At 41.8% G+C, this 25,666-nt stretch overlaps 1 protein-coding gene across 2 annotated transcripts; it reads left to right on the forward strand.

The window, feature by feature from the left end:
• Positions 1-1,621: 1,621 nt before the first annotated feature.
• On the forward strand, positions 1,622-24,397 carry BBS5 (Bardet-Biedl syndrome 5). Of its 2 annotated transcripts, none has more exons than XM_053265081.1 (12): positions 1,622-1,777; positions 3,015-3,097; positions 4,683-4,748; positions 5,503-5,552; positions 14,605-14,732; positions 16,404-16,539; positions 18,449-18,544; positions 21,608-21,670; positions 22,464-22,598; positions 22,709-22,792; positions 23,851-23,874; positions 23,985-24,397. In XM_053265081.1, the coding sequence occupies exons 1-12, from the start codon at positions 1,704-1,706 to the stop codon at positions 24,084-24,086; spliced, it is 1,041 nt and encodes a 346-aa protein (XP_053121056.1). In that variant the 5' UTR covers positions 1,622-1,703; the 3' UTR covers positions 24,087-24,397. The 2 variants fall into 2 exon arrangements, with proteins under 2 accessions (XP_053121056.1, XP_053121047.1); XM_053265072.1 differs by having other exon boundaries at positions 1,641-1,777; positions 3,012-3,097.
• The last annotated feature ends 1,269 nt before the right edge of the window (positions 24,398-25,666 follow it).

Consider the following 25,666-nt stretch of genomic DNA (forward strand, 5'->3'; position numbering starts at 1 on the left):
GGGACACTGTTTTGCCATGATTATCCCATCTGTTCTTTGGAAAGGAGGAGAACCAAGCTACCCCTGTGAGATGCTTCTTCTCCTGCATTCTCCACACCTTGAAGGCTAAAACTTGATGGCTAAAGGTTTAGCTATCACCAAGGAGACAATAAGCACATCATAATAGGGAAACCACAGACAATGTCATAATTGCCACCTGCAGAAGTGGGGGCAAAGTGTCATCCTTCAGCACTGAGTTCATATGTAACTGGTGGGCACCTGCCTACACTACAAATTGTGTGTGTGTGTGCATGTGTATGTATGTTTTATACCAGCCGTATCCTGGGAATTCTAGTCTGGAGAGAGAGTGCTGATAATTATCTTTTATTTGAGTTTCACATTGATCCCTCTGGGGAAATTATCTGATGGGACCCATGTTTAATTCTTCCATACAGGCCCTTCAGTGCTTTTTATCTATCTATCTATCTATCTATCTATCTATCTATCTATCTGTCTGTCTATCTATCTATCTATCTATCTATCTATCTAACTATCTATCTATCTATCTATCAAATTTGTACACCAGAAATTATCTGATGGGGCCCATGTTTAATTCTTCCATACAGGCCCTTCAGTGCTTTTTATCTATCTATCTATCTATCAAATTTGTACACCACCCCAAACTTTTGTCTCTGGATGGTTAACAATAATAATGTTACAAATACAGTATTAAGGCTTTCCATACAACATTACAGCTGCAATCTGTGCTTGGTTGCTTGGGGTTAAGTCCCATTGAAATCAACGAGACTTCAGTAAGTATGCAGGAGTCACAGGGCTGCAAGAGCCTTAACTTTAAGCACATTGTAAGTGATCGAATATTTTGCTAGATCTGCTTCACTAATTTTTAACTTAAACTTTCACACTTCTCTACCCAACTGGCTGTCATACACTTAGATACCAAACTTAAAGTTTGCTCATGTACACTAAATTCTTCGGGGGGGGGGGGAGATAGAGATTTGAGGGGCAATATTTCACACAACACGAGAGAATTTGAAATTTCAGAGCGACTCCATTGTTTTGTCTTGTTTTCAGCGGCTTTCGACTAGAAAAACGCACACTCCGAAGCCCGTTGCCCTGAATGGAACTTCAAGGGCAGTGAGATTTCAGAAGGCGGTTTTTCGGCGGTATGCCGCTGGGATTCCGGGAAGGGGCTTCCACCCTCTGAACAGAGATATACGACGAGGAATTGTTTGCTTAACACACAACTTGGTGGTGCCCCTGAAACGGGACCTGTCAAGTTACGAAGCGAATGGCGGCGCTTCGCACTTCTCAGGGAGTAACTCACTGCCTTGGACAGCGCAGGGCAGGGCAGAGATGTCTACATTACGGCCCATTGAGAGAAGCAAAGAGGAGCGCGATGAAGGGGAAACAAGCAAAGAGCGGGGGTGGGGGGGGGGTGAAGCGGGCAAAGAGAAGGAAGAGAAGAAGCCCTTCTGTACAACGGAAAGCCTGGCCGGGTTGGGCGTCCGACTCGGGAAACGCCGAGCAGAGCCGCCAGCACCGAAACCAGCCTCACTCCCCGACCGCCCTCCTCCCAGCCACCACCAGGCAAAGAGGCGCCCGACGCAGGCGCGCAGAGGAAGTTCGTCCCCCCTCGCGCCCTGACGTCAGGAAGTTGCCAAGGAAGAGAGTGGAGAGACGCCGCTAAGTGGCTCGCCGTCGTCATGGCCGCCGCGGCGGCTGCGACTGCGGACTCGCTCTGGGAGGACAGGGACGTTCGCTTCGACATCTCTGTGCAGTGAGTGGGGCGCTGGCGTGAGGGAGCCCCTGGGCGGCAGTCGCGAGACGGGTCTTGTCGCCGGCCCGCGCCAAGCGGCGCCTGGTCCGCCCCGCCTTCGAGCTGAAAAGGGACCCCTCGCTCCTGCGGCGGGTGCTCCGTTTTCTTTCAGCCCACCAACGCCCTCCTGGGTGTGATGGAATTGGTCACCCAGGACCGTTACTAACCAGTTTCCAGGCTTAAAACCCCTAAAAAGTCTGGGCTTTCGCAGGCTCTTGGTCGCGGAGATGTGTGTGTGTGTATGATTGATCGATTAAGTGCCGTCAAGTCGGTGTCTACTCTTAGCGACCACATAGATAGATTCTCTCCAGGATGATCTTGGCCTTTAAGGTCCCTCAGTGGTGCATTCATTGCTTTTGTAATCGAGTCCATCCACCTTGCTGCTGGTCATCCTCTTCTTCTCTTTCCTTCAACTTTTCCCAGCATTAAGGACTCCTTAAGGGAGCTGGATTTTCACATAATATGTCCGAAGTATGATAGTTTGAGCCTGGTCATTTGTGTATGTATATATAGATAGGTAAATCGATATAGAGATTTTGTGTAAGTGCATGTGTATGTATATCTGTTATATAAGTATATGGGTCAGGATTAATGAGGCTTAAGTTAGGCATGATTAACTTGTCTCATTGGTTTCAGTGATGCATAGTCATGACTAGCTAGTCTGGATGCTGTTCACTTTCATATATGTTTTGCATGTGTAGTGTAACTTGTAATGGACGACGTATCTGGGTCATACAATTGTGCCCTAAGAGGCATTACCATCTCCAGTCCCTGAACACTGAACGTCTTCTCTGCACTTCAGCTACCTAACCCAAGAGTAGTTTAGCAAAAGCTGTACAGTATTTTACATAAGCTGTCCTTACATGTGCACTTGCTTCCTCTGGTTATCTTTCAGTGCCCATGTTCAGATCCCTTGTGGATTTCATGCTTGATGCTTTTAAAAAATCTTTTACTCTGCTTATTCTATTTTTATTTATCTATTGATTTTTCTGTCTTGGATAGGGATGGGTATACGTGGGTTATTAGGCCATCTGTATGGTAGTTTGATTTTTCTCTTAAAAATTTAAACCATATTTAAAATGTTAGATGTGTCTGAATGAGAATGGAGAACAAGCAGTTGTTTGGGGCACAGTTGTTCATTTTGCAGATGCTTAACCATTTCAACAAGTGTGCATGTAAACATGTAATATTGTTGTAGGCAAATGAAAATGAGACCAGGAGAAGTTCTTATTGATTGCTTGGATTCTATTGAAGATACCAAAGGAAACAATGGAGACAGAGGTAATTCTGGAGTTGTAGGTTTCTAGATTATGAACATTATAGTTTGTATTACTGGCTTGTCAACCAAGTTGTCCTCTTCTTTTTTGCTTTTTCAAGTTGGAAAGGTTTAGGTTCATTAAAGTTCAGCCACTTATCTAAGACTAAGAAAACCCACATAGAACAGTATATCTATTTCTTCAATCTTCAAAATACTAGGTTTAGATGCACGTTACATGTTCTAAGCAAGTGCACTTGAACTTAACTGAGAGAATAGCCAGTGTGGTGTAGTGGTTAGAGTGCTGGACTAGAACCGGGGAGAACCGAGTTCAAATCCCAATTCAGCCATGAAACTAGCTGGGTGACTCTGGGCCAGTCACTTCTCTCTCAGCCTAACCTACTTCACAGGGTTGTTGTGAAAGAGAAACTCAAGTATGTAGTACACCGCTCTGGGCTCCTTGGAGGAAGAGCGGGATATAAATGTTAATAATAAGAATATGGGACGAAGCAATTACCTATTTCTGATGAATAAAACTTTTTCACATCAGGCATTTTTTTGAGCCTGATTTTTTTGGTCTCATTTCTTCAATAGAAGAAAATCTTCAGAATAAGCCTTTGCAGTTAGCTTTATGTGTGCTTCTTTGCCTGTCTCGTACTTCAGTAGAATTGGAGTGACAGGTGAGTTACTGATGTGTTGTGTAGTATATTTCAACTCCAGCAGCATATTCCATTGTGTTCTGACACTACCTGCTTACAGCAATGGCAATACAAAGGTAGCCTATTAGTCTTCATTTACCATAATTATGAGCCCTGAGAATGAGATCATCTCTGTATACAAGCAGCCATCACAACATTGCCTTTTGTGGGGTGAAATATGTAGTCTCCCACCAGGAATGTAGCAAGGTTCAAATGGGCACTGGGACAAAAAGTGAAGACGAGCCCCAGCCCACTCCCCACCTTTTTCAGAGAGGTGGGGGGGAGCAAAGAGCAAGCTGTCTCCCAGCCTGGCGCCCACACACCTTAGGTGCCCAGGGATATTTGTTTTCCTCACCTTTTTCAATTGTAACTATGCCCCTGTTTTCCACTAGCATACATGTCTTGCTATACAGAGAGTACCCAAATGTCTTTCTCCAGATCTCCAGCTGAGTTATCGTGAATGCAAGGCAGATGTGCAAGTGCTGAGGTCCAAGACTGCTATGAATCTGGAGTAGTCTTTAAATCTCTTCCCGCATGCCCCACCAACCATCTAGCTGTACCTCTTCCTTTCCTCTCCTGACTGACACCTAGACCCTGGAAAATGTTGCATGTGGTGCAACTTTTTGTCTTACAAGCACTTGCAGTGGACTACAGCTTGCTTCTGCTTTTTTCATGCAGAGTATTATGCTATTTCTTTTTAGCAATATGTTAATAATTTATACTATTGATTATCCTCCGTGATATGTAATTTATGACACGTTGTTATATGTTTTTATTGTTATGGATTTGGGGCATACTGGAATATATGGGGTAGGTGACCTAGATTGAGCTAGGTGGCCTTTAAGTCTCTTCTGACCTTCCAGTGTTCTTATAAATTATTTGGTAAATGTTTCTTCTTTTTTAAAAATTCCAGGTAGACTCTTAGTAACAAATTTACGAATTATTTGGCACTCAATAGCACTGCCTAGAGTCAACCTCTGTGAGTATTGCTTCTTCCATAATGCATGTTCTGTGTTCCTTTCTAGTTGAATGCTAACCTTGTACCATTTAAAAAATTATTAGTCAGCCAAAAGATCTCCTTTGCTTATGCACTCCTGATACAAGTATATGTAGTGTATGTATGTATACATTATGCACTCCTGATACACTCCTGCTTTAAGAGAAATAAATTAACACTCTGATCCAAAATAAATCCCAGCAGTTTCACTGGGGCTTACTTCCAAGTTTAGGATCCAAGTGGAAGGCTGTATCTGCACATCTATGTTGAATGCATGTTGAATGCTGTCAAGCTGTAAGGATTACATAATAGCAGACAGCCTCTTCTCTCCCCACCCCCTTGTAGGAAACTCTGGCTTCCTGTTGAGGCCAGGAGACAGAACACTGACAAGCATTTGGTATCAGGAAGGAATACCCTGGCCTTTATTTGAATCATACAACTGTTGGATGCTAATCTTGAATCAGTTCAATAGCTATCCTATCCTGATTCTTATGCACCCTATGCTGCATTCTTATTGGAGTTCCTGACACAACAGAAAAGAGACTTTAAAGTTGAAATCTCCCAAGAAGCAAATACTCCAGAACTTTCAGAGAGACAACACACATTCCATGAAACATCTTTGTTAATACTTCACTAATATACAGTGACTTCATGCTCTATGAAAGCAAGATGTGGAACTGAATGAGCTGTAACTTTATACTTATAAATATGACTTTACTTTTCCCTGTTTACATAGCTGTTGGCTACAATTGCTTTGTGAATTTGACAACAAGAACTGCCAACTCGGTAAGTTTAAGAAGTAAATTCTAAATCGATGAGAACATTTTTCAAAATCTGTATTATATTCTTGTTTACTGCATAACTTTACTGATCTGGATTGTGATCTGTTGGAGCCATAAGAATGGGTTTTGCGCCTGCATGGGACCATTCGGGCAGAGTTTACTAGCTCCTCAAAGTGCTTAGCCCCGTCCCCTGCATGTGGTGCACTTGCCTTGTTTGGGCGGGCTAGTGTTTTCTCCTCAGTTCCTTTCTGACTGCCATTGTGTAGGCACCTTGGACAGTTTGCTCCTCGGATCGATTATTTTCCTGTGAATATTGAGAGAGAAAACGGACAGTTATTATTAGCTTCTGAACTTGGAGCGGACCAGACTATTCTTACTCTTTACGTTTCAGTTTTGTTCTACCATACGGACGGATTTCTCGGATTCGACTTTTGACTGTTACATCAATTTGTTCTCAGAATTAACTTCAGCTCTGAGTATTATTTCTACTTTATTTACTCATTATGGGTAAGAAAAAGACCTTTAAATGCTGTCTCTGCTGTAATTCAAAACTCCCCTCAGCAGATGACCACGAGCTCTGCTTACTTTGTCTGGGTGAAGAGCACAACACTTCTACTTGTAAGATTTGCCTCACCTTTTCCCATCAGACCCTCCCAAAATAGAGCCCTTTGTTTGTGAGCTGCCTTGTACGATGACACCCTGTGCCCTGGGACGCCGATGCCAGGGTCCCCAGCAGACACGCCTGTACCCTCGATATCAGGTATGGTACCGAGGTCGATTGGGCTCAGTGTTGAAGTTGACGTCAGGATCTGCTGCCATGCAATCTAAAACCTCGATGCGAACTGCCTTAACGCCATCACCCGATAACTTTAAAACACTTAAGCCGCCCTCTGATTCGACCCACCAAAAATGGCATAGGGCTGCTGATGTTGAAAGGGCGCCACCTCCCAAGAAGCGTTGTGAAAAGGGTGCCAAGACTGATTGTGATCATTTACCTGCCCCTTCATGAGCAATGCCTTCTCCAACAACTCTGCAGTCGGTCTCAACTACCCCTCGATCTCATCCATCGACATCGGATGTTGTGGAGCTTAGTTCCTCTTCACCCACAGCTCAACAACTTACTTTGACATCAGTAGCGGCACACTCGATACTGACTATGGTACCAACTGCTTGAGGCTGTAAACACTCCATATCGCCTGCGGTGACTCCGGTGCAGACACTGTCTCCAGCCATTCTCCGTACCCAGCACGCCCTTCAACCAACATAAGAAGCTGCCATATACTGAGTCAGACCATAGGTCCATCTAGCTCAATATTGTCTACACAGACTGACAGCTGCTTCTCCAAGGTTGCAGGCAGGACTCTCTCTCAGCCCTATCTTGGAGATGCCAGGGTGGGAACTTGGGAACTTCTGCTCTTCCTAGAGTGGCTCCATCCCCTAAGGGAAATATAAGAACAGTCCTGCTGGATCAGGCCCAAGGCTCATCTAGTCCACCATCCTGTTTCACAGAGTGGCCCACCAGATGCCGCTGGAAGCCACAGGCAGGAGTTGAGGGCGTCCCCTTTCTCCTGCCATTACTCCCCTGCAACTGGTACTCAGAGGCATCCTGCCTTTGAGGCTGGAGATGGCCTACAGCCCTCCGACTGGTAGCCATTGATAGACCTCTCCTCCATGAAGTCATCCAACCCCCTTTTAAAGCCATCCAGGCTGTTGGCTGTCACCACATCCTGTGGCAGAGAGTTCCACAAGTGGATCACGTGTTGTGTGAAAAAGTACTTCCTTTTGTTGGTCCTAGATTTCCTGGCAATCAATTTCATGGGATGACCCCTGGTTCTAGTGTTATGGGAGAGGGAGAAGAATTTCTCTCTATCCACTTTCTCCACACCATGCATGATTTTATAGACCTCTATCATGTCTCCCCGCAGTTGTCTTTTTTCTGAACTAAATAGCCCCAGGTGTTGTAGCCTAGCCTCATAAGAAATGTGCTCTAGGCCCTTGATCATCTTGGTTACCCTCTTCTGCACCTTTTCCAGTTCTACAATGTCCTTTTTTAGATGTGGTGACCAGAATTGTACGCAGTACTCCAAGTGTGGTCGCACCATAGTTTTTTATAAGGGCATTATAATATTAGCTGTTTTATTTTCAATCCCCTTCCTAATGATCCCTAGCATGAAATTGGCCTTTTTCACAGCTGCCGCACATTGAGTCGACACTTTCAACGAGCTGTCCACCACGACCCCAAGATCCCTCTCCTGGTCAGTCACCGACAGCTCAGATCCCATCAGCATGTACTTGAAGTTGGGATTCTTCATCCCAATGTGCATCACTTTATACTTGCCAACATTGAACTGCATTTGCCACTTTGTCGCCCACTCCCGGTTTCTTTAGAAATGAAGGTTGATTGTGTCAAACTCGGCCCAGACTTGGGACAGGGTACTGCTCAACGTCTTTTACACATGCTGGACTCCACTGAGAGTACCCCATCAGCTTTGACCTTTTACAGATGCTTAGGCTACAGGCTCAATGCCGATGAGGTTGAGACTTCATTCTCAATACCAAGGACCCTAGCAACTTCGCCACCCCGAGCTTGACTCTCCACTCATTCGACGCCATCGGCTTTTCATCCATTCCAGATGCAAACCTGTCCACATCCATGGAAAGTCCTGACCATGTGTCCACACAAGGCTTGGCTCATGTGTTCAGAGGGGGTGATGCTTTGCAAGCTCAACATAGCCCCTCTGGGCTTCCCTCCGATTACCAAGAATACAGACTTTGGAAAACCCGCTATCAATCCTTGGTGTCGATGGCCCTTATTGCTACACAAATGACCCCTCCACCAGAGTTGCCTAAGCCTGCCTCCGTTATAGTCTCTATGTCAACCCAAGTCACTCCTCCACCCATTCCGACCACAGTGGGGGTTTGATGCCAACACAGGTTACACCACCAAGAATAGAGGAGGACTCCTCAATGCCTAGGCATCCTGTTTGTTTGACATGTATTGTTACAGGAATGGCTGAAGTACCTAAACCACGTCCTCAAAAAACCCAGCCCACCAAAACAACGGCACATACCACGACTATGTCTATGACTCAAACAGCCCTTAGGGACAAGGGATCAGCCCCTTCGGGGCCTTGTTCTGTCATTTTGACAGATGATTATGATTCTTACTTGTCTTCTAGTGACACCTCTTCTTCTTATCATCCTGATGAACCCTGCCCCAGTTAAGTTGGTGCCGGGTGATAACGGGTTGCCAAATGAGGAGATGCGATGTGATGTTTCTTATCACAAACAAATATCTGAAGTGGCTTCTGCACTTGGCATGCAGTTTAAAAAGCAACCTCAAGATGTAGCCAACCCTGTATACAAATTATTTAATTCTGTTGCCCCCACTCAACCCGTGTACCTGCCAATTCTACTGATGATTTCCAAGGCTGCAAAATCTGTGTGGGAAGCTCTTCAGACCTCTGCTCCCATCTCTAATTGATTAGAATTTTTTTACAGGATACAGGAGGACGATAATGACTTTCTTCTTAAACACCCTTCCCCCCAACTCTGTTGTGGTGGACTGTGATTCATCATCTAAGACCAGCAGGCGTCATACCACACCAGGACTTGGAATTTGGACATTTTGGGTCGAAAGATCCACTCAACCTCTTGCCTGGCAGTTAAAATTGCTAATTACACTGCCAGCTTTGCTAAGTATACTGCCTCCCTCCGGGATGAACTTTTTCAATAACAAAATAACTTTTTACCAGTGGAGTTTCTAGCCAAATTCAATTATATCCACTCCAAAGTCACTCTTTTAACTAGACAACAGCTCAGCAATGTCAGACACCTGACAGAGACTGAATCTTGTACATTGGCGACTGCCATCACATGATGCAGACATGCTTGGCTTCACTCCACTGTGCTTCAGCCTGATATGAAAGATTGTGTGGAGAATTTGCCCTTTGATGGAAAGGGTCTCTTCTGTGAGAGTACAGACACTACTTTGCAATCCATTAAAAAGTCTAAATTTACGGCTAAGACCTTTTCGGTCTCTTCATAGCCCTACAACTCCAAGTACTGCCAGTTCAGCAAGAGGCAATACTCCTACACATAAACAGACGAGGGACTTTCGCAAACAGTACCAGTGTTTTAATAGAAAGTCCTATAATCAGAGAACGAGAAACACCCAAGGCTCCTGCCTGAAAACCACCAATGCAGGCAAGCAGCACCTGATTATCAGACCAGTCCACTGAATTCTGTAGCCCAAGAGTCACTGCCATCAACTCCTCTGCTGCCTTCCATCCTAGCTGCCTCCAGCATCAGGCTGGCAAGTTGTGCCTTCGCATGGTGCAACATAACATCAGACTGCTGGGTCCTACACATAGTCCAGATGGGCTATGTGATATAATTCACGTCCCAGCCATCTTTCAGTGGGATCAAATATACTCCTGCTTCCCCCACTTCTGATGGAAGAAGTTCAGTCTCTCTTGAACAAAAGGGCAATATTGCCTGTTTTGTGGACAGATCAGTGGCAGGGTTTTTACTCCTGCTATTTCCAGGTCCCGAAACAGGACGGTGGCCTACGGCCAATTATGGATCTCCAGCAACTGAATCATAATGTGGACATATGCAAGTTTCGCATGATAATGTTACAGAGCATCCTTCTCCTCCTTGGGGAGGAGTGGTTTGTGATGTTGGATCTACGGGATGTGTTTTTTCATATTGGAATCCAACAAAATCACAGACCTTACCTCCGTGGTGACCCTGATAGGCATGGTTTCAACAGGCACTCAGACTGTCTAAGGGTTACCACAGACATCTACATCAACGCAAAGATATTCTAATGCAGGAGGACAGAAGGCTCCATCATCCTGACCTCAAAACTCTCAGTCTGACTGCCTGGAGGATAGGCTCTTAAGTGATAGCCTACCCAACGAATGCAAAAATCCACTCAGGTCAACTAAAACAGCAAATGGAAGCAATTTAGGCTGTATGCACAGAGGCATGGGTTTCAACCGTACTCCGCCACTTCTCGCCAAGTGCTACTTGTACTTTACAGCCTCGAACTAGCAGAAGTTGGCCAATGTTTCTATCAAAGTTCATCTGGCCACTATTTCTGCTCGTCACCGCAGATGGGATGGAAAGATGGTTTTCTCACAACCAGATTCTAAGAAATTCCTAAATGGACTCAATAACCTCTACCCTCCTATTCGACGGCCCACTGAACAATGGAGCCTGTCTTTCATTTTGTCTGCTCTGTCAGAGCCTCCCTTTGAGCCCATGGCTATGGCTCTTCCTAAACTTGTAACACTAAAAATGGCTTTTCTGTTAGCCATAGCATCAGCTCATCAAGTTAGCGAACTAAATGCCCTCTGCATCGATGTCCCCTGCACTAAATTCTATGAGGACAGGGTAGTGCTTTGCCTAGACCATTAATTTAGGCCTAAAATAGTTACTGACTTCCATATCAACAGTGACATTGTTCTGCCTACCTTCTGGACAACTCTGGAGCTGTTCTTTGCATTCCCTGGATGTGAGGCATGTGCTCTTGTTCTACCTGCAGCTGACCAAGCCCTATAGGAAAACAAAATGCCTCTTTGTGGGTTACAAGGGCAAGGTGAAAGGTTGCCAGATTTCTAGACAAAGACTATCACATTGGATTGTGGAACTCATTTTCCTGGCCTATAAACATCAGAAGGTGGAGCCCCCTAAAACTATACAGGCCCACTCTGCCAGGGCTTACGCTACCTCTGCGGCCCATATGGCTGGCATCAAGCTCAGGACCGCAGCTACCTGGTCCTCTAAGCATACTTTTATCAAGCATTACACTTTGGACCTTTGCTCTGCAACTCAAGCCAATTCTGGGAGGGGTGTGCTGAAAAACGTCTTATCTTAGCATACTACACCCACCTCCAGACTGGCACCTCATTAGTCATCCATTCTTGTGGCTGCAGTGGATCACGATCCAGATAAACAGGTTGCTCACCTATAACCATTGATCTGGTAGTGATCCATTGTAGTCATAAGACCCTCCTGCCCGCCCTGCTACACTATGTGAAGTTATTTGCTACGTATGTTTATAGAACATGCAGTACTGCTTACCTTGTTGAACTATGGACTGGTTCCATATGATGATTGCATCCAAATGTCGGTCCTTCAGGAATTGAGGAGAAAACACTAGCCTGCCCAAACTAAGCAAGTGCACCACATGCAGGGGGCAGGTCTAAGCGCTTCAAGGAGCTAGTCAATTCTGCCCGAATGGTCCCAAGCCGGCGCAGAACCCATTCTTACGACTGAAATGGATCACTACCAACTCAATGCTTACAGGTGAGCAACCTGTCTTTCTTTCTAAACACGTCCTGTGGGTTCTAGTGGTTTTTCCAAGAAAGCTGTACTTAGGATCATAGTGTAAGTAACAGTCTCCAAATGTACTTTGGTCATAGAAATGCAATCATACTGAAATTACTTGAGATACTTTGGGTTCTATCCTAATAAATCATGAGTGGCAAGAAGGTCATGAAACAAGACTTTCTAGCCCCTTCCCTTTGCATCCCTCTGCACTTCACAAAATGGTGTTTCTAAAGTTTAGGAGCTTTCAGGACCAGGATGGTCCTGCCATGGAGGACCATGGATGTCACGGAGAGGAGGGAGATGGGAAATCTCTTTTCACAACCTTCCTCCTGGTCACTCTTGTTTGCATATAGCTCATGGAAACAAAGTTGTGTATTATGACATGAGACTTGCAGCCCATCCTTAAGAATTGCTGTGCCAATGCTTTGGGTGGGATATACATATTCATAAAAATGCTTTGGGTGGGATATACATACTTGTGCAACATCACAAGTCTTAGCGAACTTTTCAGTAATGTTACTGCTGTGCCTGATACATCAGCTCCAGTTCTTACGGTTTGGCAGTGGCCATGGACTGAACAGGAGCAAGCTGAAATAATGACCGTCAGCAGATCATCTGGGGGGTCTTCTGACCTGTGGGCCCCATATGTGTAGAACTCTGTCTCTTTAAATATATGGCTGTCCTCTTTTGTATCTGAAGAAATTATTTAAAACTCAGCTTATCACTCTTGAATTTCTCTCTGCATGTAGGATTTGACTTTTTTTGTTTTTTTCCTACTCCTAGGTTAATTTTTGTATTTAACTCTCTCTTATTTTCTTCCTTTCACCATCTTCCAGCTAGTGTAAATTTGACTTTTTGTTTTCTTTTAAAAATATTGCCACACTAGACAATATGCCTGCTGCATGATAGGGCACTTGATTGTTCATATAATCATAAATAGAATGTTAGAAATAGAAAATTGGTGCTAACATAAACTTTTCTCCTGGAACAAATAGCAGTGATAGAGGTGGGGTGTGATCCAGACTGCGATTGTTGCAGGGCAAAGCCTCACTGCAATCCCAGTATGGATTAGGGATGTGCGAACCAGTTCAGGGGTTTGGTTCAAGAGTTCGATGGTTTGGGGTCGAACCGACAGCCCCCCCCCCCCAAGTTCGGCCCGGACCGAAAAACACCCGCCCCGAAGTTCAGGGGGTTCGCAATTTGTTTTTTTACAAATTAATTTTGTTTTTAACCTTTTACTCCCCTCGGGGGAGTTCATGGAGGCAGTGGGAGTTAAAAAATTTTTTTAAATGGCCACCACACATGCGCAAATGGTCTCTGTGAGGCCCTGGGCCATGCCAGGCCTCACACAGGCCATTTGTGCATGCACGGCGGCCTCCAAAATGGCTGCCGTGCAGATTTATGGAGGTCCGAACCGCCATGGCGGTGATGTGAGAGGCCAGTGGGGGGAGGGGGAACCTTGGCAGACACCCCCCGCGGCCTACAGGAAGCCCCCCAAAGGGGCTGAAGGTAAATTAAATTCTTTTTTAAAAAAATTTTTTAATTGCGGACTTGTCTGGGGGTTCAGTTCTGGTCTGGATGGAACGAGGGGCGGAGGGTTCGGTTCAGCCCTGACCCCCCGGACTGGTTTGCATATCCTTAGTTACCAGAGCATGAGTAACTGTGGCCAAGCTATCTCTGTCTAGATAAGGTCGCACTTGGCATATCAGCTGAAGTGGATAAACGGTGTTCCAAACCACAGAGGCCACATGAGCCTCTAGTGACAGTGCTGGATTGATGAGCACCCCCAAACTGCAAACCTGTTCCTTCAGTGGGAGTGCAACCCCTGCCAACTTGGCAAAGAGGCACTTTTAACATGGTGATTCTCTTTATTTAGCAGGGGGAAAATAAGTGGTCCTATCCACCCCCAGCACAGTACCTCCAGTGACTGTTGCTGGTGTCTATCTTATGTTTCTTTTTAGATTGTAAGCCCTTTGGGGACAGGGGTCTATCTTATTTATTTGTTATTTCTCTGTGTAAACCGCCCTGAGCCATTTTTGGAAAGGCGGTATAGAAATTGAATAAATAAAATCGAATAAATAAATAGAACAGGCTGAACATCTTTCACCCGGGCAGAGGAACCACCAACCAACAGTACTTCTGTCTTGTCTGGACTGAGTCTCAGCTTATTCACCCTCATCCAGTCCATTACTGCATCCAAGCACCAATTTAGGACAGTCACAACTTCACTTGCGTCTAATGAAAAAGAGAGATACAGCTGAGTGTCATCTGCATACTGATGACAGCTCACGCCAAATCTCCTGATGACCTTTCCCAATGGTTTCATGTAGATGTTAAACAGCATAGGGGAAAGAATTGAACCTTGTGGAACCCCATAGCATAACTGCCAAGGGGTTGAGCAGTAGTCCCCCAGCATCACTTTTTGGGAACCGGCCTCAAGGTAGGAGCGAAGCCACCTCCAACAGTGCTTCCCACACCCAACTCGGCCAGCCTATCCAAAAGGATACCATGGTCAATGGTATCGAAAGCCACTGAGACATCCAAGAGAATTAACAGGGTTGCACTCCCCTTGTCTCTCTCTCTGCATAGGTCATCCCACAGGGCAACCAAAGCAGTTCCAAGTTTGGGAAATGGTTGTATATTAAATGGTTATATTCATTTGCATGTTTGATTTATGTTGAAGCCTGCAGTATCATTTTCATATTTTTCTCTTACAGAAATTAAGAGGCCAGACAGAAGCACTTTATATATTAACCAAATGTAACAATACACATTTTGAATTCATATTTACTAATGTGGTTCTTGGAAGCCCCAGACTGTTCACCTCAGTTATTGCTGTACACAGGTACTTGAGCTAAAAAAAAGTTAGTTTGCAAATATATCTTCTGGGTTTAACCTCAGAAACATTTTCCTAAAATATATGAATATTTGTCCCTAATACATTAATCTATGAATTTGCTCTGTTAGCTCTGTTTAAAATATAGCGTGAGTAAGTGTTATGTATAGGATTTGAGGTTTCTGGCTCCAGCAGTCCTCCCGGGGGCAAAGGGGGGGGCCTTTTTAATCCTGCTTTTACTGCAAATAATTCATTTTGAACACAGACCAACAGGAACGTTTCCCATTGCACAAAGTCATGGATTATTCCCTAGAACAAGAACTGTGGGAACAGTGTTAGTCCAATGGTCTCTCTCTTCAGAGTCTTGAGCAGAATGTTTTCTTAACCCTGCTGTTTGAAGCGTTTTAAGCGGAGATACAAGGCCTAATCCTGGAGCTTTATCTCTGCAGTCATGCCACTCTACTAAGCTACCCCAACAAAAATCATTAAAAAAAATCTCCTTATAAGAGATCCAACCAGATCTAAAAAACGAATGATTAGATTTTCATGTGGTCAGCTCCTGTTTGTGACTGGGAAAGCATGTTTTGCCTTATTTGCAACTTTTTAGTATTATCCTATTTGTTTTTAAAAAGCTACTTTATAGATGACTTAAAATATCAGTGGATTTGATCCAGAAGTGCCCACATTTCAAAAGATATGGGCAAGTCATATGATGCACAGTAATTTGATGATGGTATGTGTTTGCATTTGTATTAAAGTGCAGATATGCATTTACTCCAGTGTCCCCTCTTAAGATCCCGCTCAGGTTGAATCAGGAAAGCCCCACTCTGAATTCACTTGCACACACTGCCTTGATACTGCCGCCCAGAACAAAACTCATTCCACACACAGATGGGGAAAAAATTAGAGAGAACACTGATTTACTCCTATCTGTATTGCACGCTACATTTCTGGAAAAGATCTGTTGTGCCAGTCAATACAAGATAATTTTGTGACCAGTGCACATTCTGATCCTGTGCAGTTATCCACACTTGGAAGGTAGAGCAGTGCATCTTCTTTTCTGGCCACAGAGAGCTCCCATAGAATCTCCTAGAATATTGTATTTCCCTGATAATTGTTCTAAACACACAATGTGCACAGAGGAAGAGGACTGGATTGGGGTGACAATTCAAATGCCCATACTCTCCTTCTCCTAAGGAAGAGAAGTGATGAAGATCTAATTTAAATTTTATCATAATGAAGATGGCTTTGCAAGCACTGAAACATTTTAGTTGGAATTCAGAATTTTTGAAGGGACTTCAAAAGAGTAGAATATAGTAGCTGATTCCATAACAGAGTAGTTGATCCCATAATGTAAATGAAATTTATATTAGACTTTAATGTAAATCTCTTTAGACTTATTTTCTTTAGAAAATAAGACTTTAGACTTATTTTCTTTAGAAAATAAGACTTTAGACTTATTTTCAGTAATTTTATATTATGGTGGCAAAACATACTTCAAAAGTCAAACATATTTGTTTCATCTTTTTTTTTCTTGAAAAGCTATAGAATTATTATTCAAATTACTTTTCAGTACTGTATAGCAACATCAAAAGAAATATTTAATATTGTATAGCTTGATTAAATAAACTGTGAGGAAGATTAAAAATCTTAAAATTACATGTATTGCCTTCTTCCTAGAGCTTATGAAACATCAAAAATGTACCGTGATCTTAAACTGAGGTGTGCACTAATTCAAAACAAGCAATTGAGACTGTTACCGAAAGAACAAGTATATGACAAAATAAACGGAGTCTGGAATTTATCTAGTGATCAGGTATAGTGCAAGACAAGGTAGTACTTACATTAAATGGTATAAATGATGGAGGCACAAGATGCTGGGCTGTGCACTTTAGATTGACTGGCTTATTTGAATGGAATTGACTATATGTGCGGTATCGGGAGCCATTAATGTTTTATCCATTTTATGTTAAATGTATTTAATCTATTTTATGTATTTATTCTTGCTGTTTTTTTAATATGCTGGCCTTGGGCCGAAATAAACAACTAAACATTAAATGGTATAAAGAATGTGCTTTATTGTGATTATTATTTTACAAAATGTGATGAAAAGGTTCTAGACCACCTCTCAAAACTGACTGCAGAATATTATTCAGCAGAATATTATTTGTAATACATAAATCTGGATTGAGATCCATTGAGATCCATAAGAATGAGTAATGCGCTTGTGCAGGACCCTCGCAGTTGCATGTTGCAGCTCATCAAGGCAACTGAGCTACAGCATGCTATTGAAAGGCGGGCTGTACACCATGTTCTTCCATTCTTTTCCGTCTGCCATTGCATTCAGTCCTCAGGCTGTCACTCCTTGGTAAATTTCTTCATGTGAGTTCATCTATTTAAAACAAGCAACGGACTTTTAATTTTGGTATTTGACTTGGAACAGCTTCTGGACTTTATTGGCATTAATACGACCTTTTTGAATTGACTTAAACTATGAATTTGGATATCTAAACATGGCTGAGGAGAAACGGACTTTCAAAAGGTGTACAGGCTGTAATGCCAATCTCCCTTCAAAAGACATCACGATTTATGTCTGATTTGCTTAGGAGAGGAACCCAATGTTTCCTCTTGCAAGATATGCTTGTCATTTTCCAAGCAGATGTGGAAAAATTGGGCTTTGCAGCTTTGTGCCGCCATTTATGACTAGGTGTTAACCCCTTTGACGCCTGGAGAACCCCACCCTGCAACTTTGACATTGGCTTCTAAAGATCTGGTGTCGACTCCTAGGCTGTCTTCCTTGAAACCAACACTACCATCGACATGGACCGTTGTTAGAAGCCCAAAGGCTCCGTCGAAGTCAACTCCAACATCAACAGAGACATCCAAAGTCAAAGGAAAAGTGTTCTAGGTCAGATACCCATTCGCCTTCTTCACAACCTAAGAAGTCAGACTGGATTTGACGAAAGAGAGAATGCAATCCCCATCAGGTTTACAAAGCTTGCCACCAAAATCCTTGGTGCCAGCAGTTGAGATCGATCGCCACCGCTCGACATCAAGAACCTGGACAATGATGAAGGAGACGCGACTGGCTTCAGAGAAACCACTCAATGTCGACCTCCCTTAGAACCAAGACTGTCAACATCAAGGGCCCGTTCTCTATCTCCAGCCCCCACCCCAGTGGACATTGAAAATCTCCATCGACGTTGTCGTGTCTTCCATCAACACTGGCCGTGCAAGGTACAGTTTCTACTTTACATACTCCAGTGTTGTCAACATTGAGATTGGTGTCTCCACCATGTCAAGCCCCAATACTGACATTTGATGTCAAAGAGGAGAACAGGGAGACATTATTGGATCCTACCACTGCCTGCGCCTTGCTCTCCATACTAGATTCCGAGACAAGTACTCCTTCAACATTGACATTCAAAGCTTTTCCTCCAGAACAATGCACTCCAGCACCGTGTGCTCTGTCTGCTGCCCACATGGCAGGCCCATCTTCGTGGTCTGCTTCTGAGAGATGAAAGATATCTAAAACTTTTACCATGTTCATACACAGGCTCAGTAATACATGCATGCACACAAGGGATAAACTGTAATATTTTGTTGCAGGTCTATCTTGTAGTTATTTCAGTATTAGTTTTACTAAATGAAATGTGGTGTTGTATTTTAGTGTAAATAAATAAAACATGACCAATGTAGTGATTGACCTTTCTTTCTTTTTTTAGGGAAATCTGGGTACTTTTTTCATTACAAATGTGAGAATAGTTTGGCATGCTAATATGAATGACAGCTTTAATGTCAGTATGCCATATCTACAAATTGTAAGTATTGTAACATTAAAATGAACATTGTCAAACCTAAATATTAATTTTAAAGGGTTACATGATTTAAATATTTTTATCCAGATAGCATAGTTTACCTGACAAATGTTTATGAGTATTTAGTAACTTGATAATATTAACATTAACTGGAAATGTGTGTGCTTCTTTAAGTGATTGGAATGTAAAGTTTTTCAACTGAGTGACAGTGCAGTTTATCTTTGCCTTGGCCTAAATTTACCCAGTAGACTTGTTCTTTGCTGGTTCCTTCATCAGGGAAGTTAGTATTCCTGCTAACTTGGCAAAGAGGCACCTTTTACCGTGGTGATTCTCTTTATTTAGCAGGAGGAGCGTAACTGGCCCTATCCACCCCCAGCACAGTACTTCCAGTGACTGTCGCTGGTGTCTTATCTTATGTTTCTTTTTAGATTGTGAGCCCTTTGGGGACAGGGATCCATTTTATTTATCTTATTTATTTGTTATTTCTCTGTGTAAACCGTCCTGAGCCATTTTTGGAAGGGCAGTATAGAAATCAAATAAATAAATAAATAAAATAAGTAAGATGCCCCTGGGTGTCTTCAGTATAAAAGTTCTGCCCTGAATGAATTTTCTGTGGGTTGCATTATGTATTTTAAATTGGCTTATTATGTAGTTCATATTCAGTATGATGAAGCGGTTGAACTGGTGATTCGATGCTTGGTTGAGCTAGAGGCTCCAGGAGAAAACATGGATGATATTTTTTCCTCCAAGATCCCAATAATTACAGATTATCCATAATCAAATAATACTCACTGTTCGTGAGTATGAGAACACTCACTGTTCTTCTAAGTGCTTGGTGAGCTTCACATCTTTGCAATAGCCTGTAAGGTAGACCAATAGTATTTTCCCCACTTTACAGCTGGGGAGGTGAGAGAAAGTGGCTCACCTAAGACCACCCAGTGAATTTATAGCTAAGCTAATACTTGAACTTAGCTTAGGGCTTTTAATTAGGGGTGTGCAATTCGGGAATTCAGTGATTCAGTTCGGGACCCGAACCGAATCACCCCTGTTCTGTTTTGTGCCCGAATATGGGCCACCCGAATCACCCTTGATTCGGTTCGGATTCGGATTTAATCTGAATCCGAATCGATTCGGGGGTAAAAAAGGGGCCCAGGGGCAAAATTTTGGGGTGGGGTGGTAGTGCCCAATGGGTGGAGTCTACCACCCCAATTTCAGGGGAATTGGGCAAAGGGCTGATTTTGGGGGGATTTTTGAAATTTTAGTGACTTTGGGGCAGTTCGGGGGCATAGCATGGGATCTGGGCAAAAAGAGTGGTGTGGTGTGGTAGTGCCTAATGGGTGCAGGCTACCACCCCAATTTCAGGGGGATTAGGCAAAGGGCTGATTTTGGGGGAATTTCTGAAGTTTTCATGTCTTTGGGGCATATTGGGGCATATTGGGGCAGAAAGTGGGGACTGGGGCAGAATAGTGGGGTGAGGTGGTAGTGCCTAATGGGTGGAGGCTACCACCCCAATTTCAGGGGGATTGGACAAAGGGCTGATTTTTTGGGAATATTTGAAGTTTTGGTGTCTTTGGGGCAGATTGGGGGCAGAAAGTGGATCTGCCCCAAAGGAGTGGGGTGGGCTGGTAGATAGTGCCTAATGGGTGGAGGCTACCACCCGTCCCCAATTTCAGAGTGATTGGGCAGAGGGGTGAATTTTGGTGAATTCTGAGGTTTGTCTTCATAAGGTGAAGTGTGCTAAATTGATTACTTCCTCATATTCATAGTAATTGAGAGTGTGAAAAAGTGAAAGTGGGGTCATGAGAGTTGTCTAATTGAAAAAAATCTCATTTGCTATGATAGAATGAGAATTCACACCTCAGAAAAAACTTCTGAGGTGTGAATTCTCATTCTATCATAGCAAATGAGATTTTTTTCAATTAGACAACTCTCATGACCCCACTTTCACTTTTTCACACTTACTATGAATATGAGGAAGTAATCAATTTACCACGCTTCACCTTATGAAGACAAACCTCAAAATTCACCCCTCTGCCCAATCACTCTGAAATTGGGGACGGGTGGTAGCCTCCACCCATTAGGCACTATCTACCAGCCCAGCCCACTCCTTTGGGGCAGATCCACTTTCTGCCCCCAATCTGCCCCAAAGTCACTAAAACTTCAGAAATTCCCCAAAAATCAGCCCTTTGCCCAATCCCCCTGAAATTGGGGTGGTAGCCTGCACCCATTAGGCACTACCATGCCACCCCACTCTTTTTGCCCAGATCCCATGCTATGCCCCCGAACTGCCCCAAAGTCACTAAAACTTCAAAAAATCCCCCCAAATCAACCATGAACCGAATCACCCGAATTTTTCATGCCCGAAATTCGGGTGATTCGGCTCGGGTCCGAAAAATATCGGGGGACATCGGGGGTGATTCGGTTCGGCCCCCGAATCACCCAAAATTGCTCGTATCGGGCACAGATCGTTCTGTGCCCGAAATTTTTTGCACATCCCTACTTTTAATCACTATGGTACACCAACTCTTTAAAAGCATGGCCAGTTGATTTTTTTTGTGTGGGGGGGTAATATTGACTGACATTTCGCACAGAGTAATGCAGGTGGTTCTCAACTGACTGTATTCCTGTGGATATCTAAGACAACGGCCATAGTGTTGCACACGTACAATTACGTAGTTTTATGTATTAGAACAAGAGTTCTCTTTCACAACACCACAGGTATTTTTAGATACCTGCAGCAGTGCAGGTGGTTGAGAACCACCTGCATTACTCTGCACAGAAGGTCAGCCACTGTATTGTCAGTTGAGCACAAAAGTTTTATTTTTTCATTGGCATATGAACTACACATTCTGATTGAAGTTCACAGAAAAGAATTTTCCCACTTGTTTATTGCAGCCTTTAGTGATGATGGTGTTCTCTAATAAAAATGTGATTTTATAATTACAATTGGAAACAGAGTAATTCAGAGAATTAGTTAATAATTTCAGTCAGTTCTGTTAAGGAATTGCATTTGATTAATGAATGCAATTCCTCCCCACCCACAAAAGAACCTTTGTTTTTTCCCAGCGCTCAGTAAAGATCAGAGACTCAAGATTTGGCTTGGCGCTTGTCATTGAAAGCTCTCAGGCGGTAAGAAGGTCTAGTACATATTTTACCTCCCATTTTTAACTCTATTTGTGCCATTTGAAAGTCCAGTAAGCTCTTTCTCACATGAGTCATGAATCAAGTACCTCTACTTTATTGTTTTTAACTCCAAGGAAATTGCTACTTTGATTAAGATGTCATGCTGATACGATGTTTGAAAGTGGAACAGCTGAGTTAGTGTATTGAATCATGACCATGATAAATGAACACCAGGTGACTAATCAAATCTGTGAATGAGATATAAGCATATCAACTTGGTCACTTACTATTTCTGAGCATGTTATTCCTGTGAAAGTTTAGACTTGGCATTATTTACTTCTGAGTAGGACTGTTGATGTATAAATGCTTCAGAAATATAGCTTAGAATGTGTCATCACCAATTACTTTTCCCATGCTAAGACTAGTATTTAAAAATAGCTCTAAACCTTGAATGGTTTAGTCATCTTTGTAACACTATATTTAAAATGATAACCATTCACAAAAAATATTATGACTAATCATAAATGTATATTATTGAATGCAAAATGCACTCAATTGCTGTACTTCTGAAAATTACTTCAGTGTATTTGAATGGAAATACTTACGCATGATTTAAATTCATATTAGATTTTTGAGTTTCTAAAACCTGTATATCTCATTGGATTATCTGTAAAAATTGTGCAGCATTTTATAGTCCTGTAAAATGCACACTTTAAAAAATCAACAAAAGATATTTTACTCAACTTGGATAATTATAGTGTTGTTTATGTATTGTTTTTAACATTTTACTCCCTTTTAGACTGGAGGCTATGTGCTTGGCTTTAAGATTGATCCAGTTGAAAAACTACAGGAAGCAGCAAAAGAAATAAATTCACTTCACAAAGTCTATTCAGTTAATCCTATATTTGGAGTGGATTATGAAATGGAAGAGAAGGTATCCAAACGTAGTCGTATTTTTTCAAAAAGATTAAATTTACTGCTGCTGTGATAAAATTAAGGAATCGATTCAGTTTAATGTTTTTCTTTCTTTGGGTAAAATTTCAGCCTCAGCGGCTAGAAGACCTGACAGTGGAACAAGTTCAAGATGATGTAGAGATAGAGTCAGATGAGCAGACAGATGCCTTTGTGGTAAGGTTCTATGGAAAAGTAATAATCTTCTAATGATTACGTCTAAGCCTGCAGCCCTTTGTACACTTCCTTGGTAGATAGTCTCATTGAACTTGTCGTAACTTCTGAGTAAAAATGCATGGGGTCAGTTTGTATTGCACAAGATTTCTGATCCTATGGAATGATCAGACATGACTTTATATTTCATAGAACATTTTGTGTTTGTTCTGTTTCACTCATTTTTAAAAATGTGCTTTCTTGAATATTGTTAAGTGATTAGCAGAGTGGTTTTCATTTGAGCTAATATCGCCTCTAAAGCTGCTCCATTGTTGTGGTCCAACAATGTGAAAATTCATCATCAACTGATAAGAACCCACATAATTTATCTTAATCATGACAAGACAAACAAGATAAAACTGTATAATACTTTAAAATTCAAGTATAGCAAAGCATAATAATATGTACAAAAAGGTTTTATGCCAAGTATTGGCTACCTACATGATCATGGGAGATGTTTCAGATATCAAAATATGGTCACATGTCCAGTTTACTTTGATATACTTTGAAAATGCTTAATGAATTTGCTAAGTGCATGTTAGGTTCTCTTCTTTTTTCATTAAAGCAGAATAGATATTTCCTACGGGGGGGAGGGGAATATTAGTAAAAATGTAATATTTGCTTGATGCTCACTTGACCAACCACAAAAGAGGAGGCAGTCCCACAAAGGTAAACAGCAAATTGGAACCTCAATCAAAAACCATGATCAAAACAAACAAGTAAAAACATCTGTATTGAAGGAATAGAAAAACTTGAATTGATTTAATACTATGTCAAAAAGACAGGTTGCTGCGGAGAAGAACTTTTTAATGAATTATAAAATGAAGGTAATACTATAGTACTAAGGTAAAAGCAAGATGGAATGTGGTTTTCAAAACAATTTAGATATAGCATAATGGGAGGCTTTTTAATGAACTGAGATTTTTAGTGCTTGTGTTGGAATATATCAGACTTTTGATAGTAAATGAGGAAAATATTTAGCTTCTTAGAGTTTGTAACGTTTTGTTACTTTTCTGTTGTAGGCTTATTTTGCTGATGGGAACAAGGTAAGAATGTTATTCTTTTCAGTAAAATGTAATGGTATATTAATTCATCATGCACAATCATAACTTTCTTTGTTTGCATTTCTTCTTTCCTTCCTGATCTCCTGAAAAAGCAACAGGACCGTGAACCTGTTTTTTCTGAAGAGCTAGGACTTGCTATAGAAAGACTAAAAGATGGATTCACACTGCAAGGACTCTGGGAAGTAATGGGCTGACATTAATTTGAACAATAAGTTTAAGCTCTACAAATCATGCCTCACTACTTTTTTGACAGCAATCTATTTTATGGAAATTATTTAATTTAGAATAAACTATTAAAGGTAGGAATGGACAAATGATGTACAGTATATAGTTCTCATGTGGTAGTCTCTAATATTTGTAACATATTTATGCAATGTAATGTCTTTATATTTGTTTATAGTACTTGATTTCTTAATCTGAAATGATTTATTTACTTAGAAAAGTGTATTACTTTGCTCATCACTGTCAATTACGTGAATAAAATGAGATAATGTGTATTTCTGAACAGTTGTTGTCATTGTGGTACCAATAGTGCTCTGCAAAAACATTTTCCAGTTGTGATTCTGTCATTAAATCTTATTCTTAACCTCGGATACCTGCTCAGAAATGAGGTAGACCTGCACTCCTTTTATTTTTGTGAAATCTGGCCAGTGGTTTGACAAATTTTGCACTTTGTCTTGTCATTGTAGCTTTTTTATCTATAAAATATTTTTCTGATTCTCTTTTACAGATGCTTATCTGATGCTCACTGACCTATAGATTTGGTGATTCTGCCTTGCCAACACCACCAAATCTATCAGCTTTAGTCAGTTGTGGTAGATGATGATGAATATTTATACTTCACCTCCACTTTTATGTCCTGTTGCAATCTTGAAAACTACCATCACCCCACAACCCTTTTTTTTTAGTTTTAAAAAGTTATATCCTGCAATGTCATAGTGTCCTAGGATGGCTCACAAAAGCAAATAAGCAATAAAAGAACAAATCTATAAACAATCTAAAAACCACTGGTAAATATAGAAAGATAAACACTCAGAATATTCGAAGCTATTAACCCAGAAATCAGTCAGATTTATTTCAGTGCTGTTTACTTCCAGGTTAGTGTGGCTTATGATCTGAATGCAAGATTGTTCAGAAGCACCCTCTTGAAGTCATTATCTGTGCACCACATCATACTGAGAATTCTGGGTGACACACACAGTAATTGTCCCACAACTCTGGAATTCTCTTCTACTGATAATTCAGCCAACCACATGTTTTGTATTTGTATTATAGTAATTAATTTTAATTTTTTTGCGTTCTTAAAAAATACTTGCTGTGAAATATTTGTTTTTGGCTTTTATAGTTTTTATTCTTAGTTCATTCTACTCAGCTATGTTGGTAGAGGGTTTTGGGAATTTAGTATTTTACTGTTTTACTTGAATGTTTATTGAATTTGAATATGATGTGTTATATAGTTGCTTTTCATTCTATTTTTTAATCTAATTCAAGTCAATGGGATGTTCAAAGTATTCAGATAAGTTGATAAGATTGAGTACATGGGGTCAGTCATACAGTGTTGTCTTGGAAAGGAATATAACATGGGAATGTGCTGAATTCAGATATACATTTAATGTGCTGTCATTGTTTGACATCCTGACTAATGGAGCAGAAGTGCAGCATCCAAACTGCCTCCGCAGCGTTTACTATTGCAGAGTTGTGCTGTATATGCAGTGGGGGGTGATTTTCATCATTCCCCAGAAGAACCTCCTGCGATCCAGATTAGTAACCCTAA

The sequence above is a fragment of the Hemicordylus capensis genome, chromosome 1 (assembly GCF_027244095.1).
Source record: "Hemicordylus capensis ecotype Gifberg chromosome 1, rHemCap1.1.pri, whole genome shotgun sequence".
Taxonomy (NCBI): Eukaryota; Metazoa; Chordata; class Lepidosauria; order Squamata; family Cordylidae; genus Hemicordylus; species Hemicordylus capensis.

What these genes read in the sequence shown, in the direction of transcription:
- BBS5 (XM_053265072.1), top strand. Translation starts at nt 1,704, where the DNA reads ATGGCCGCCGCGGCGGCTGCGACTGCGGACTCGCTCTGGGAGGACAGG. An exon ending in ACTGCCTAGAGTCAACCTCT is followed by an intron (nt 4,749 to 5,502) that starts GTGAGTATTGCT and finishes CTGTTTACATAG; the next exon opens with CTGTTGGCTACAATTGCTTT. An exon ending in ATTATGAAATGGAAGAGAAG is followed by an intron (nt 22,599 to 22,708) that starts GTATCCAAACGT and finishes GTAAAATTTCAG; the next exon opens with CCTCAGCGGCTAGAAGACCT.